This window comes from Patella vulgata, chromosome 8, assembly GCF_932274485.2.
Source record: "Patella vulgata chromosome 8, xgPatVulg1.2, whole genome shotgun sequence".
In the NCBI taxonomy this organism is placed as follows: Eukaryota; Metazoa; Mollusca; class Gastropoda; family Patellidae; genus Patella; species Patella vulgata.
This window is the reverse complement of record NC_065886.2, coordinates 426,773-442,564: the sequence shown is the minus strand read 5'-3', so window position 1 is coordinate 442,564 and position 15,792 is coordinate 426,773. Positions and strand designations below refer to the sequence as shown.

General features: G+C 34.4%; 1 protein-coding gene across 1 annotated transcript; it reads right to left on the bottom strand.

Moving 5' to 3' along the window:
• Positions 1–383: 383 nt before the first annotated feature.
• LOC130014116 (uncharacterized) lies at positions 384–14,459 on the bottom strand. The gene is made up of 5 exons (XM_056103010.1): positions 14,211–14,459; positions 12,824–13,081; positions 2,109–2,372; positions 1,274–1,654; positions 384–921 (listed from the first exon to the last, which is right to left on the bottom strand). Exons 2-5 carry the CDS (start codon positions 12,837–12,839, stop codon positions 659–661), a joined length of 924 nt encoding a protein of 307 aa, XP_055958985.1. The 5' UTR covers positions 12,840–13,081; positions 14,211–14,459; the 3' UTR covers positions 384–658.
• Positions 14,460–15,792: the final 1,333 nt, after the last annotated feature.

The following is a 15,792-nucleotide window of genomic DNA, read 5'->3' as shown; positions in this document are numbered from 1 at the left end:
AAAAGATCCCTTGACAGTTGGAATTCGATACACTAGTAGGCCTTAGTGCCACTGTCCGGCCAAATTTTCTCTCATAGCACACTGTATAGCGTATGTCCGTCTTCATTAGCCCAGTTCGGAACAGAACAGTAGGGCGTTAAACACCATTTCATTCCATTTCGTATGCTACAGTTTGCAATAATTTAAAACTGTCTTTCGTTCTAAAGATAGCAGTATATCACTTTACATAACAGCACATTACTTCTAACACAAAATATTAGCAGCGGTTGCCCGGAAAGAAAGGCCCACATTTTGCAAGAGATGGACAGATAACAAGCTAAACAAAATCGCGATATTTTGTAAAATCAGGGGATATGCACGAATATCGAAAGGAACCCACATCTTTTGGATATAAACATACATTTCAAGTTTCATCAAGATCGGATAAAAACTGTAACTTCTAGATGGTCCACAACCTTACAGAATTTTAAAATATTTGCGTACAAATAGCAGCCATTTTGTCAAGCAGTTTGGTCCGATTTTCACGAGATTTGAAATCAACCATCATTAGTGTATAAAGGTGATATATTAAAACAGTTTTTTTTTTTAAATCAGATAACATTTACTTTTATAGACGAAGTTTATTTAGTACCCACGTGGTCATATTTTCACTTCAGTTTTAATCTCCTGATATATTTTGATAAGGACTGAGTTGTTGATATGTACTGGGTTGTTGATCCATAGTTTGTTTATCCAGTTCCTCATATGGCGATGATGTTGTAGATGGGTTGATATATTCAAGGTTAACGATATCTCTAGTATTTGTTGCATCAACTCGGTCATAAACTGTTGGTGGTATATGAGACAAGGTAACTGGTGGTATATCAGACAAGGTAACGTTGTCTGTACGACTGGTTGTATCATTAACCACCGTTTGATCTGCTGTAAAAAAACACATGGTTACTGTATGAATACAGAACACTACCGAGACAATTGTTGTACACATTTAACTACATAAAGACTACACTAAGACAATACAGAACACTATGGAGACAATTCTGGTTCACGTTAAACTACACGGTCAATTACAATATGTCTACAGAAATTATCCCTTCAATTATCCTTAAAGACTCAATATAAAATATTTTCTTCACTAAATAAAGCTTTTTGAACTTTAAAAATGCCCCGGTGTAACATGCAGTGGTCAAACTTATAATTTTTGCTTAAAAGGTTAATGAAAATGTAATGCCTCAAGTACAAGAGAGAAAATATTTAACAATCTTAAACGTATTACCTTTTATATTTATAAAGCAAATTCTCTGTCCACGTTTCTTCATGATGCACCAGAATGAAACGGTGGCAACACCCAAAACAAGAAGACAGATGGCCAGGCAAATCGCAGCACCAACAGCCCGTTCTCTGGAAATAACGACATCATTACAAAACATGCCCCCACCATCTTGTGACGATACAGCCAGGTTAAATAGAGTCGATCTGGTACCAAGACTATTATTAACATAAACTATGTATTTGCCATCATCATCTTCTGTAACATCTTGTATAGTTAATGTTGATGATAGACCATCATCTTTTTGGTTGCTTCTGAAACTGGTAATTAGCCTTTCACTGCCATCCTGTAGTTGATAATACCAGGTATATACAGGTAGTGGATAAGCTAAAACATGGATTGATAATACACCTGTCTCTCCACGTGGTACAGATATAACAGTTTTAGTTTCTTGGTTAGGATCAAGAACAGGCATACCTGAAATATAGCAAAAAGGATATTGATATTAGTTTGTCTAATTTCTGCCATCAGGATTTAACACGGTACCAGCAACGCAAGCGAAGTGTAATTAAAACAAGAAAAGTATTTAAAACAACTCTAAGAACAGTATGAGCAACCCCCTCAAGAAAGATGCAAAGCGACACTCATTCACAGACACATGACCACAGGATATGTTCTACATCTGCTACCTTCACTTTAGCACAAAATGGCCATCAGATAAAACTATAAACATTGCAATAATGCTTTCGACATATATTTAATTGCATATATTTAATTTTACCTATTAACCCAATGAATAAACAATCATCAAATATCTTGACCTCTAAGCTATAGTACTTACATCTAACATAGAGTGGAATAGTGTTAGATACAGGTTGACCAATATTATTACTAGCAGTACAGGTATAGTTATCTGTATGTTGACAACTAGCTTTAGGTATGGTATATTGACTACCAGAATAGAGTTGTCCCCCTTGTTGTGATCTAGACCAGGATATTACTGAAGATGGAAGATTGTCAACAGAACAGGTGAAGGTTACAGTAGAATCTTCATCTATCATGTTGTTGTTAGCATCTGATGTTAAACTTTTGATGGTCGGTGGATCTGAAATTAATTTGAATTTCCTGAACTAATAATGTATATTTTATCTCTCATAACAATTCATTTTATTTTCTGAGGCGAGGATTTGTACCAACTAAACTAATATTTGACATTTTATATGGCACAAACTATTTGCGCAGAGGGTTTACTATATTAAATATTAAAGGACAATATTGGTTTCAACTATTATTACATATGTGACAGAGGCTTCAGTTAATATCCGATTGACTTAAATTTATGCTAAATGTAAGAATAGGGCAAGACAAGTAGCCAAATGGGTTGTTACTCGTTATCAGATTTTAGTGTGTTGTAAATGTTTCCTACTGTTCTGCTCCTAACCTGGTCTAATGACGACGGGCATAGGCCATACAGTGTGCTATGAGGGAAATGTTGCCCTGGCAGCGGCGCTACGGCCTACTCTTATATCGAATTCCAACTGCCAAGGGATCTTTTACGTGCACGCCAATGTGTACACGGGACCTCGGTTTTTGTCCCATCTGAACAACTAGACAGCTGTTCTTGTCAGGCCCTCTGGGAAGCCCGTCGGAAAATCTGGATGAACTTTCTCGGCCAATGCAGGGATCGAACCCCCGACCTCCAGGCTAGCGAGCCAGCGTCTTACCCACTCTGACAAAAGAAAAAAAATGCGACAACCCTTGTTGACTCTGCGGACGACTTAGCTGCTGTGGGCGTATGTTTCGTTACACCAGCACGTGTTTGATTTATTTAGATACGAATACTTTATAATGCTATAAACTAGTGTCAAACAGATGAAAACTGGCGTTAATGGTGTGAAATTCATTGTTATAAAATTGGCTGCTATTTGACTTCCAACTGTCTGAGTAACCGTATTTCTGTGCTTAATTTTTGCATTTGGAACGACAAGTAGACGGGAGAACATTTCGAGACATGATCTATAATTCTATCACTGTTATATTAGAACTGGTTGGTGTAAATCTGATATTCTATGGTCCATTGACTTTAAACTCTACATACCACTGGACGTAATTCAGTCCACTTATTATAAACAATCCCCGGTTGTACGTGGCAAGAAATATGGTCGCCTGTCCAACTTCGTGGGTTTTCTCCGGGTCCTCCGACTGCTAAAGACCCCTACGCGCAAGCGAATTATGGAAATAAAATTGAACCATATGTTAGTGCCGCAATGACCTAGTTTGTGTCAAGTGGACGTTAAAACCTATTTCTCTCTCTCTCCCTCTCTCTCTCTCAATACACATGAAAGTTGTGGGAAGCTACATCAGGATTTAGGTAGTATAATGTACTTTATGAAGATCATTACCCAGGCTATTAATTACTTTGGAAATATTTTGAAAAATCATTCATGTCATGATTATACTCTTTCTTGGTGACGATATGCCTTCAACTAGTTGGGCACTGACGTGTTTTAAATTTAAAATGTGAAATTTCTGAAACCAATCAACTTACAATAAACAGGAAGAGATAAAGTTGGACTGACGACACTACTGTCAGTATTAAAGCTATCTCTACAGGTCCAGGTTCCAGCATCAGTTGATTGAACATTAGTTATATTAAAATACAGGGTTCTCATGTTACCATTGATACAACCACATGTATATCTGTCTGATGATGATCCAGGTACACAAGTCAATGATTGTCTACAGACTGGGTTAAATGTCTTGTGATCTGTGAGATCAATTCCATATGCCCCATTGTGTTGTTTACGGTGGGTGGGTGTGTGTGTGTGGGTGGGGGGGGGGGGGTCGCATAGGATGTGTCATTTTTAGCAGTATCATTAACATCATTTTCAGATATTATAAGCTATATAAATCAGTCATTCATGTTATGGAAATTCTGGCCGCCGTTTTGAATTTTCCCCATCTTGAATTTTTAAAACCTTTTGTTTAGATTAAACATACATTATGCAAGAGCTAAATCTGCCTATTGCAGTTCTTTCTTTAGGCCTGAAATGTTTTCTAAATTATTATTTAGATATTAATTAACTGATCCAGGCCATAATCAACTCTCGATGGCATCAGATTTCTCCGATATTAAATAGATTAGAACGATTCAGCCATATTTTGATTTAATCTAAAAATGGAGGAGCGAGACTTAGCTTCGAACAACCAGTTCAGCCATATTTTGATTTAAGCTAAAATGGAGGAGCGAGACTTAGCTTCGAACAACCAGTACGGTGGTTGAAATTATTGCACGTGTCTTGTCAAACCTTCAAAGGCTAATATATTCGCTCGCAATAGAGTAATTTGAATGAAATTGTCAAATTATTCATTTTACATTATCTATTTTCGGACTATTGTAGCAAGAATGGTAAGCTCTTTATCTAAATCTTACGTAATGTATCTTTAATTGTTAGCTCATTGGATAGTACATGTCATATCATACAATGAAATGACTATTATCTGACATATTGGCCATTTTAGGAAATTTTGTCGCCATTTTGAATTTTCGCCATCTTGGATTTGGGACACTCATATTTGAGATTATTTTTTATGATCAATGTTTCTGATATCTATTCAATCACTTTAGTTGACCAAACAGATAATTTGGCTTATATGGGTCTGAACACGATTTGTTAGTAAACTTACGAACAGACATGAAAAAAAAATCGAAAATGTTGCTTTTTTCAGATAAATCTTTTATTTTAAAACTGATAGTATTGATTAAACAGCATATTTCATATACCAGTAGATGCAGAATTATATTATGAACATTTTGAGACATATTACATATCCATATAGGTGAAACTGTTGAGGAGTTATGAAGACTTCCTCGACTCGCACTATTTCAAATAAGAAAAAAAAACGGCGGCCATTTGTGAAGATTGCCGCCAAACTGACATTGGGCAAAGTGACCCGGAAGTCCATCAACCAATTTTGGACACTTTAGACCTAAGGCTAACTGAAAATCATAGTTAAACCAATTCATCAAATTGGTAATGAATATCTGCCTGTCACATGGACTATATGTTTAGGGTAATGTGGCACCGGTGAAACCTGTCATTACTGCTTCGCAGTTATTTATTTATTTTTTCACTTGAGCAGATAAATCTTTTATTTTAAAACTGATAGTATTGATTAAACAACATATATCATATACCAGTAGATGCAGAATTATATTATGAACATTTTGAGACATATTACATATCCATATAGGTGAAACTGTTGAGGAGTTATGAAGACTTCCTCGACTCGCAGTATTTCAAATAAGAAAAAAAAACGGCGGCCATTTTTAAAGATGGCCGCCAAACAGACATGTCGGATCGACTTGATGTCTTCGGTTTTACTGAAAAGCTATTTCGAACTTTCTCTGACAATGCGAAATGTCCGAAATCACCGAAGTTGTCTTTTTTTGAAATATTGCCGTAATATTAACAATAATTGTCGAATTTTAACATATGATACATTTTGACATAGCCTGAGACACGGTAAATAGCTACGATTATTTAGATTTTTGATTTTCGATTAATCTTCGAAGATTTTAGGCACCAAATTTTGAAAATTTAAATTTTGACAAAAAACTTTTTTATTTATGAATATTTTTTTATGGTGCTTTACCCATAATTAAAGGGTCATGTGATTTGAACAAAAATATGAAAAAATTTTGTATCGATAATTGAACTTGGCCGCTTTGGCTAATTCAGTTGATGGGTTCTAGGTTAATTATTTATTGCTCGATTTGTATAAAACAAAGTTCATATGCTCAATGGTGCAAAGTCTCAACTTTTTTATTACCGATAAAGCTTTCTGTCAGCAGCGGAAATGACGTAATTTTGACCAAAACTACAATTTTGGCGGTTAGGTACGTCTTTTCGCAAGCAAATATTATTTTTTAAAAATAAGTAAAAAGTAAGAAGATGCGCCATGTAAAGGCGCAAAAAAAGTCGGAAGCAGTTTTTTTAATTTCGATTTCATTTTTGTGCCATTTCGATTTAGAGGTGAAAAACGGTGTAAAATTGAACTATTTACAACCCATTCAGGCGTTTCATATTTTGAAATATTTCTTTGTGAATTTCATAAACTTGTATTATTAATTCATACGAAGAGAATCTATCTCAAAATTAGTTTGTAATATGAGCAGTTGCCGAGAACTGGTCAATTTTGCAAGTGCCACTTTTTATGCTATTTTGACTGTAAAAGAGTCAATTATTATTGGATTTTCATTCAAATGATACCATTTGATGCGTAATGTCAATTGTGACTAGGTCAAAGCAATTTAAAATTTTCAATATCACCGAAAATGATGTAATTTTGGCAAAAACTATATTTATAGCATTTGAAACAAATAATTTATTCAGATGAGTCATATTTGTTATTTGTTAAATATTTGGATAGTTGATTCCAATCAACTAATAGAATGAACCCATAGGATCATATAGATATCACAAAATGGTTTCTAACTTGTTCAGTTGCGGAGAAATAGGCGATTTTCAACAGGTCATTTCTCAAGGTTTTTGGTCCATAAAAGTGTCAATTATTATTCGATTTTCATAAAATTTTAACTGTCTGGTACCTAATCCATTTACGATTTCATACAAGTAATTTAAGATTTTCATTACCACCGGAAGTAACGTCATTTTGGCAAAAACTGTATTTTTAGCCTTCAAAACAGATATTTTATTCAAATGAGTCTGATTTGTAATGTTTTTAAAATTATGATATTTGATTCCAATCAGCAAATAGATTGAATGCATACGATCATACAGATACCAGAAAATGGTTTCTAACTTGAATAGTTGCAGAGAAATAGGCGGTTTTCTACAAGTCACTTTTCAAGGTTTTTGGTCTATAAAAGTGGCAATTATTGTTCGATTTACATAAAAATTTCACCATGTGATGCCTTATGCCATTTCTGATTTCATAAAAATAATTGAACATTTTCATTATCACCGGAAGTACTGTACACTTACATGTAAAAAATGTATAAAATGAATTGATATTGCTGGATTTGGTTGATTGGGCGTCCATTTTATTTGATGTTTGCAATGCTTATGTGGAAACTTGTTTAATGGTTTCATTGGTACCAGAAGTGACATATGTTTAGGGTAACGTGGCACCGGTGAAACCCGTCATTACTGCTTTGCAGTTCTAGTTATTATTATTATTATTATTTTTCCACTTGAGCATATCTCAGAAACTACTTGTCGGATCGATTCGATGTCTTCGGTTTTACTGGGAAAGTGGGTTTGACTTAAATTTTAAAGCTATTTCTAACGTTCTGCGACAATGCGAAATGTCCGAAATCACCGAAGTTGTCGTTTTTCGAAATTTTGCCGTAATGTTATCAATAATTGTCGGATTGTAATATTTGATACATTTTGACATAGCCGGAGACAAGGCACATAGCTACAGTTCTTGACATTTTTTATTTTTGACGAATTTTCGGAGATATTAGGCGTCAAATTTTGAAAATTTAAATTTTTACGAAAAACTTTTTTATTAATGAACCGTATTTTTCCTTGGTCCCCATTGGCTAATTCAGTTTTTCAGTCCTGGATTAATTATTTATCGTTAGATTTGTATAAAACAAAGTTCATATGCTCCGTGGTCCAAACTGTCATTTTTATTGTTACCAGTACATTTTCCTTTCGATAACGGATGTGACGTAAATTTAGCAAAAACTGCAATTTTGACAGTTCGGTACCACTTTTTGAAAGCAAATATTATTTTTTTCAAATCTGGTATGACTGAAAGGGTGTGCCCTGTTAAGGCGCAGAAATCATTACGCTCAGTTTTTTTAATTTTTATTTCGTTTTCGGATCATTTCGATTTAAAGGCGGAAAAAATTGAAAAAATGAGCTATTCACAACCCATTCAGGCTTTTCATATTTTAATATATTTTTTTGAAACTTTCATAAACTAGTAGCAATAATCCATACGAAGAGAATGTATGTGAAAATTAGTTTGTAATATGAGCAGTTGCCGAGAAATGGGCAATTTTGCATGAGTCACCCTTTACGCTAGTTTGCCTGTAAAAGAGTCATTTATTCGATTTTCATAAAAGTGACACCATTTGATGCGTAATGTCAGTTTTAACAAGGTCAAACCAATTAAACCGGAAATGACGTAATTTGGGCAAAAATTGCATTTATAGCCTTCAAAACCAGTATTTTATTCAAATGAGTCGTATTTGTTATTTGTTTAAAATTTTGATATTTGATCCCAATCAACCAATAGAATGAACCCATACGATCATATAGGTATCACAAAATGGTTTCTAACTTGTTCAGTTGCCGAGAAATAGATGATTTTCAACAGGTAACTTTTCAAGGTTTTTGGTCCATAAAAGTGTCAATTATTATTATTGTTCGATTTATGGTTCGATTTATATAGCGCTTCATTACACGTGAAGTGTTTCTAAGCGCATATCACAAACATATACTTCAAACACACAGAAACAATCAAAATCAGGAGAACATAATTAAACATTATTATTTGATTTTCATAAAATTTTCACCGTGTGATACCTAATGCCATTTACGATTTCATACAAGTAATTTAACACTTTTACTGTCACTGGAAGTAATGTCATTTTGGCAAAAACTGTATTTTTAGCCTTCAAAACAGATATTTTATTTCGATTTAAAGGCGGAAAAAATTGAAAAAATGAGCTATTCACAACCCATTCAGGCTTTTCATATTTTAATATATTTTTTTGAAACTTTCATAAACTAGTAGCAATAATCCATACGAAGAGAATGTATGTGAAAATTAGTTTGTAATATGAGCAGTTGCCGAGAAATGGGCAATTTTGCATGAGTCACCCTTTACGTTAGTTTGCCTGTAAAAGAGTCAATTATTCGATTTTCATAAAAGTGACACCATTTGATGCGTAATGTCAGTTTTAACAAGGTCAAACCAATTAAACCGGAAATGACGTAATTTGGGCAAAAATTGCATTTATAGCCTTCAAAACCAGTATTTTATTCAAATGAGTCGTATTTGTTATTTGTTTAAAATTTTGATATTTGATCCCAATCAACCAATAGAATGAACCCATACGATCATATAGGTATCACAAAATGGTTTCTAACTTGTTCAGTTGCCGAGAAATAGATGATTTTCAACAGGTAACTTTTCAAGGTTTTTGGTCCATAAAAGTGTCAATTATTATTATTGTTCGATTTATGGTTCGATTTATATAGCGCTTCATTACACGTGAAGTGTTTCTAAGCGCATATCACAAACATATACTTCAAACACACAGAAACAATCAAAATCAGGAGAACATAATTAAACATTATTATTCGATTTTCATAAAATTTTCACCGTGTGATACCTAATGCCATTTACGATTTCATACAAGTAATTTAACACTTTTACTGTCACCGGAAGTAACGTCATTTTGGCAAAAACTGTATTTTTAGCCTTCAAAACAGATATTTTATTCAAATGCGTCTAATTTATAATGTTTTTCAAATTATGATATTTGATTCCAATCAACAAATAGATCGAACCCATACGATCATACAGATACCAGAAAATGGTTTCTAACTTGCACGGTTGCAGAGAAATAGGCGATTTTCTACAAGTCACTTTTCAAGGTTTTTGGTCTATAAAAGTGGCAATTATTATTCAATTTACATAGAATTTTCACCATGTGATGCCTTATGCCATTTCTTATTTCATAAAACTAATTGAACATTTTCATTATCACCGGAAGTACTGTACACTTACATGTAAAAAATGTATAAAATGAATTAATATTGATATTTAAAGGGTTTTAGATCTTTTAAAACATGTTGTAAGTTGCATCAAAATCCTATAAAAACTTAAAAAGGTTTTGCAACCTAAATATAAGATTATTCATACAATCAGGGGCCATAATCCGGGAAGCTGGGTTCATGCAAATATCAAAAGGAATGAAGATCTTGGGGTTATAAACATAAACTATTAGCGAACAGTCAGCAGTCATTTTATTGGGCAGTTCATAATTAAATAATAATAATATCGTCATTTATATAGCGCGTTAATATATAGCTTTGGATCTTTCCAATTCGATGTACAGTCCACTCTGTCACATCCGAACTCTGATCACTCTGGCACTCTGTCACATCCGACACCATTTTCATGTCCCGATTTATTTCCTTATTACTTCAGCTAAAAAATCTCTGGGTAATTCGACCTCTGAACGTTCCGGATTACGACATCAATCAGCCGTCCCGTCATACGATTTCCATTGAATCGACACCGTATAATCCGGCCTTCAATCGGTGGGTGTGAAGCAAACACTTACCGATCAATTATCCGTGAGATTAAAACTGGATGGGTGTGAAGCCACAAAAGATTAACAAGCAATCACCAATCAATTATCTGTGAGATTAAAACTCGCTACCTTTGTTGGTCTTTGTTGATTACTTTGATAATTTTAATCTCTTGTACGACAGTTGTGACAAATACTCAAGAATATCCACGAATTTTTACCCCGAATTCACAGTCGTTAAAATATCCCTAGCACCTGTTGGAAACATTCGTTGCGCATGCGGATTGAACCTGAATAACTTATAAGTTTGGTAACCCTACGGATCTCTTCGAACCGTGTGACGACGACGACCTGGGGATGCTCGATTCACAGTCCGGAACGTCCCGAATTGACAGAATTGCAATCGAGTGACGCAGAATTCAGTCCCGACGACGGAGGGTTAGTGAGTAGAATTGTGATGTAATTTTCACCCAATTGTCACTATTTTTCGGGATTGAGAGAATTCAATTCCGGAACGTACAATCGAGTACGCCCATTATCAACGAACACGTGATATCAAAGACAAGAGTGGGATCAATTGAAGACGGTGAAGAAGATAAATTAACGACACACTTGACTTAGTCACTATTTTTGGGATTGAGAGAATTCAATTCCGGAACGTTCAATCGAGTTCGCCCATTATCAATGAACACGTGATAGCAAAGACAAGAGTTCGATCAACTGAAGACGGCGAAGAAGATAAATTAACGACAGACTAGACCTATTTGGAATGCCTACGCATGTTAAATGAAATAAAAATTAATGTAATACAATTTTGAATGTACAGAAATCATTTTTAAAGGGAATAACATTCTGGTGATTCGAAGTTCTATGTTCGAAGCTACATTATAATAATACTTCCGGTTTTCGAAGTGCACTGTATATGATAGAAGGCAGTGGAGCAAATACTTTGTATGTGATCTTTAAATGATAGGTTTGAGTCTAATATAGCACCAATATTTCGAGCTTTATGGGTTCCACAAATTATTTCTTTATCAAAATTAACTATCGTTTGATCAATTTTCCGGAGTTGTTGCTTGGTTCCAATTACTAGCAGTTCTGTTTTATTTGGATTTAATTTCAAGAAATGTTCTGTCATCCACGCAAGAATTTCTGTGAGACAAAGTTCTATATTTCAAACTCAACAGCTTTTTAAAACTGGATAACAATTGTGACCTCCACAAGGTCCATAAGATAAAAACATGGTTTTCCGTACAATCGGGGGACATAATAAACAACATAATTAGCGGTCCAAAGTTTGCTAATGTCGCAAGGAACTTTAAGTATCATCATAATCTGATAAAAATTGTGACCTCTAGAGTGTCCACGAGCTAAGGCGTCATAATCCATGAAGTTACGGTCCGATACATGCCAACCTATATTTCAAGTTTCATCAAAATCGGAAAAAAATTAAGACCTGTAGAGTGTGCACAAACAAAATGTGAACTGACGCCCGGACACACAGATGGACAGAGGTGACAACATACGTCCACATCAAAATGTGATTCCAAATAAATATAAAGAGAGAGGAATCCAAAACCATTGTTCAAATGTATCATTTGTATAGTTGTATTCTCTGACGAAGTAAGTTTTTATACTTACGAAACGTAAGATTCTATATAGATGGGTTTGTGATACCCATGACTTTATTTTTAACCACATGAAAATGTGAGCGTATAAAAAATAGGTAATCAAGACTTTATTTATTATCCTAACAATGATAGCAATGACAACCGAGACTACACGGATTACTCATGTGTGTGTGCAAACAAGGCAAAACAATTTTCGATCTTAATCTTACCATTTGTCCCAGAACAAACCCACGGCAAGTGACCTAAACAGTGCAATTTGTTACATTTAAATGGTTTGGAACATTCCTATTTCCTTCAATTGTGACAAAGAAATATAAGATAAGAAGAACCCTGAGCATTCCCAGTCGAATTTCATTCATTCTCGCTTTTTGAAGCTTAATATATACTTTTTACGCTTATTACGTTGTGCCTTTTCAGATTTTAAATCATTTTATATAATATAATCACAAATCAGTCGTAAGTTAATTGACGCAATCTTTGGGATCTTTTCTTGCGATTTTTCAGAGGGTTAGGGTTAGAGTTAGTTTGTGATATTTTTATTTCCGTATTATATGTTCTCCTTACACATCGTACAGTGAAATAAATTTAGCGACCTGTTTACAAATATAAACTTTATCAACTTACAATGTACTATAACCATCAGTTGTTTAGATTGAGAACCATGTATCTCTGTATTTGTAGCCTGACAGGTGTAATTACCAGCTTGTTGTCTGTTGTTCAGTGAGAGAAGTGCAGTAGATGATATTGTAGTTGAACCGTTATACCACCTGATATTACACGGTGATGGATTACAGTCACCTGAACAGGTTACAGTTTTACTTTCATTTTCTATCACCGTTATACTAGAACTAGTTGGTGTAAATCTGATATTCTCTGGTCCATCTGTTAAAAGTTAAATTATTGTAATTATAAAGATGATCCATGTTTTGCTAATTCATTTGCTGCCATATAGGGAAGATTGTAATGACTATTACGTAAATAAATATATCTGAAATCTGTTATCTATATAAGGCCATGTTAATTTAATTCTGTGTTTCAGGTTTTAGGTTCTCCAGAATTCAATGAGGGAGGGAGGTCAACACAACACACCTCCCAATTTTTAACATAAAACACATTTTTTCAACACAACACAAACTCAGAATATAGCTGAATATACCCAATAGAGCCATCTCCAGGATTGTTTTACTGATTTCCAGGAAGATTTTCTATTATTACTAGATAATCCATCAGGTGTGGATGTCATATTCTATGTTGTACTATAACTGCATTTTAAGGCCGCCCTGGAGGCACTCAAACTGGTCTATTGATATTATCATTGCAGTTCAGTGGCACTGCCATCCACATCTAATGGAATGTTAATTTATCAATAATAACATAACTACTCTAATGTATAAATTTATATCATATACTCTTAATAAACTTGTACGATGGAAGTTGTAGGCAAGTTGAAATAAGTCGCCCTGTACCGGAAATACTAGTAAATAAAATAAAAATTGTCCAGTCCATGTGTCAGGACAAACAAGTCTATGTACACATGTAACCAAGGACAATGTGGCAGCGAAAGTTCGCGTGCTGACACATGGAGTAATGTAATAACGTTTTAAACTTATGACCGTGATTTGTTTTCAAATCTTTCTGTATACAAATTACGATATTATTTTATTTTTTAAAACAAATATTTATGCGTGTAAATTAAAATGTGCGTATGTCGCCTAAAATAGACAGGCGTGTGCTCGATAGTGAAGAATGTACTGTGTGGATAGGTACGCGCGCGGAGCTGTCGAAATCAAAACACAACACAAACTACCGTGTAGAAAATCAACACAACCATGGATTTGATGATGTGAAAGCTACGCGCGCGGTTGACCCGAAACGCAGAATTAATTTAACACGGCCTAATGGATTACAATCATGTAGGTTATAACTAATACTTACAATAAACTGTTATCTGTAGTGAGTAGGGTAATACTTACAATAAACTGTTATCTATAATGAGTGGAGTAATACTTACAATTAACTGTTATCTGTAATACTTTAGTCTGCTTGCTGTTGGTGATATTGTTGTGTTGAGCCTGACAGGTGTAATTACCAGCTTGTTGTCTCTTGATATTGTTCAGTGAGAGAAGTTCAGTAGATGATATTATAGCTGAACCTTTGTACCAGATGATATTACACAGTGGATTACAGTCAGCTGAACAGGTTACAGTTCTACTTTCATTTTCTATCACTGTTATACTAGACTTGGTTGGTGTAAATCTGATATTCTCTGGTCCATCTGTTAAAGGGTAAATTATTGGAAAATTAGGAGCAGTCCATTTGCTGATTACACTATTTTGCTTGAATATACTATTTTGCCTATAACGTTTTTTAGGACTTCGAATTCTGTCTTATGGTTTGGATTGTTCGTACTTGGTTTTATTTTATTTTATTAACTGATAGTATCAACATAATATTATCGAGCCTACCACCATGATACTATCATATATAATAAATCCACTTACAATAAACAGGAAGAGTTACAGGTGGACTGCCGACACTACTGTCTCTACAGGTCCAGGTTCCAGCATCAGTTGATTGAAGATTAGTTATATTAAGATACAGTTGTCTTATGTCACCATTGATACAACCACATGTATATCTGGTATCTGATGATGATTGACATGTTAATAATAATACTCTACAGATTCTGTCATTACCAATGTTAAACAACACACCTTGAGGTATATTATCAACAGATATCTGACATGTAAATCTATAATCCCCTCCTCTAATACCATATGGTGATGATCCTGATAAATTGTATGTTTGACCTGCAATACAAGAAAGAGGTGACATGCTTCATTTTCCCTAGTAAATTTGATAAAATATTACCACCAGACAGGGAATATGATAAGCGGTATCGCATCGCAGTTTGTTAAACAACACAGCTTGAGGTATATTATCAACAGATATCCGACATGTAAATCTATAATCCCCTCCTCTAATACCATATGATGCTGATCCTGATAAACTGTATGTTTGACCTGTAATAGAAGTAAAAGACAACATGCCTTATACCTGTCTATCGGTATCGCAATAAATGCAAAATCAGCAGCCGAGTCATTCGCGCAATTCACTTTAGCTCTTGAAATATTGTCGGAAATTCTTAAAATGCGATATGCGGTGAATTATAACACAATATAACGAAAACAACAATGAAAAAAAACCCCACACCTATCATTGTCACGTTGTTTGTCTGGGTGTGGCGCTAACTTTCCAAAAGAAAAGCAACCTTTACCTTATAAACATGTAACTTATTATGGTATTTAATATATCGGTACTTAGAAATGTATCTATAATATTTAAAGTATTTGGTATTCTGTAAGCTGTACCAGTAGACGGATATTTTATACCCTGCTTCAACTTGTGCTCGTTCAGCCCGTGATTACCCACTACCTTATGACAAATCGTATTATACAACCGTTACCCCGTACACAAGAACATGGTAATGTGCCATGGGGGCAAAGCTTCTGAGTGATTTAATCCTATATGAGTCCGATCCACCAAGCTTAAATACCCAAACTCGTTCGGGAATTTACAAATATGAAATTTGA

Coding starts and splice junctions, on each gene's coding strand:
- LOC130014116 (XM_056103010.1), bottom strand. Junction 1,655..2,108: donor TATTCCACTCTATGTTAGAT/GTAAGTACTATA, acceptor TCCATGTTTTAG/CTTATCCACTACCTGTATAT. Junction 922..1,273: donor TTGCTTTATAAATATAAAAG/GTAATACGTTTA, acceptor GTTTTTTTACAG/CAGATCAAACGGTGGTTAAT.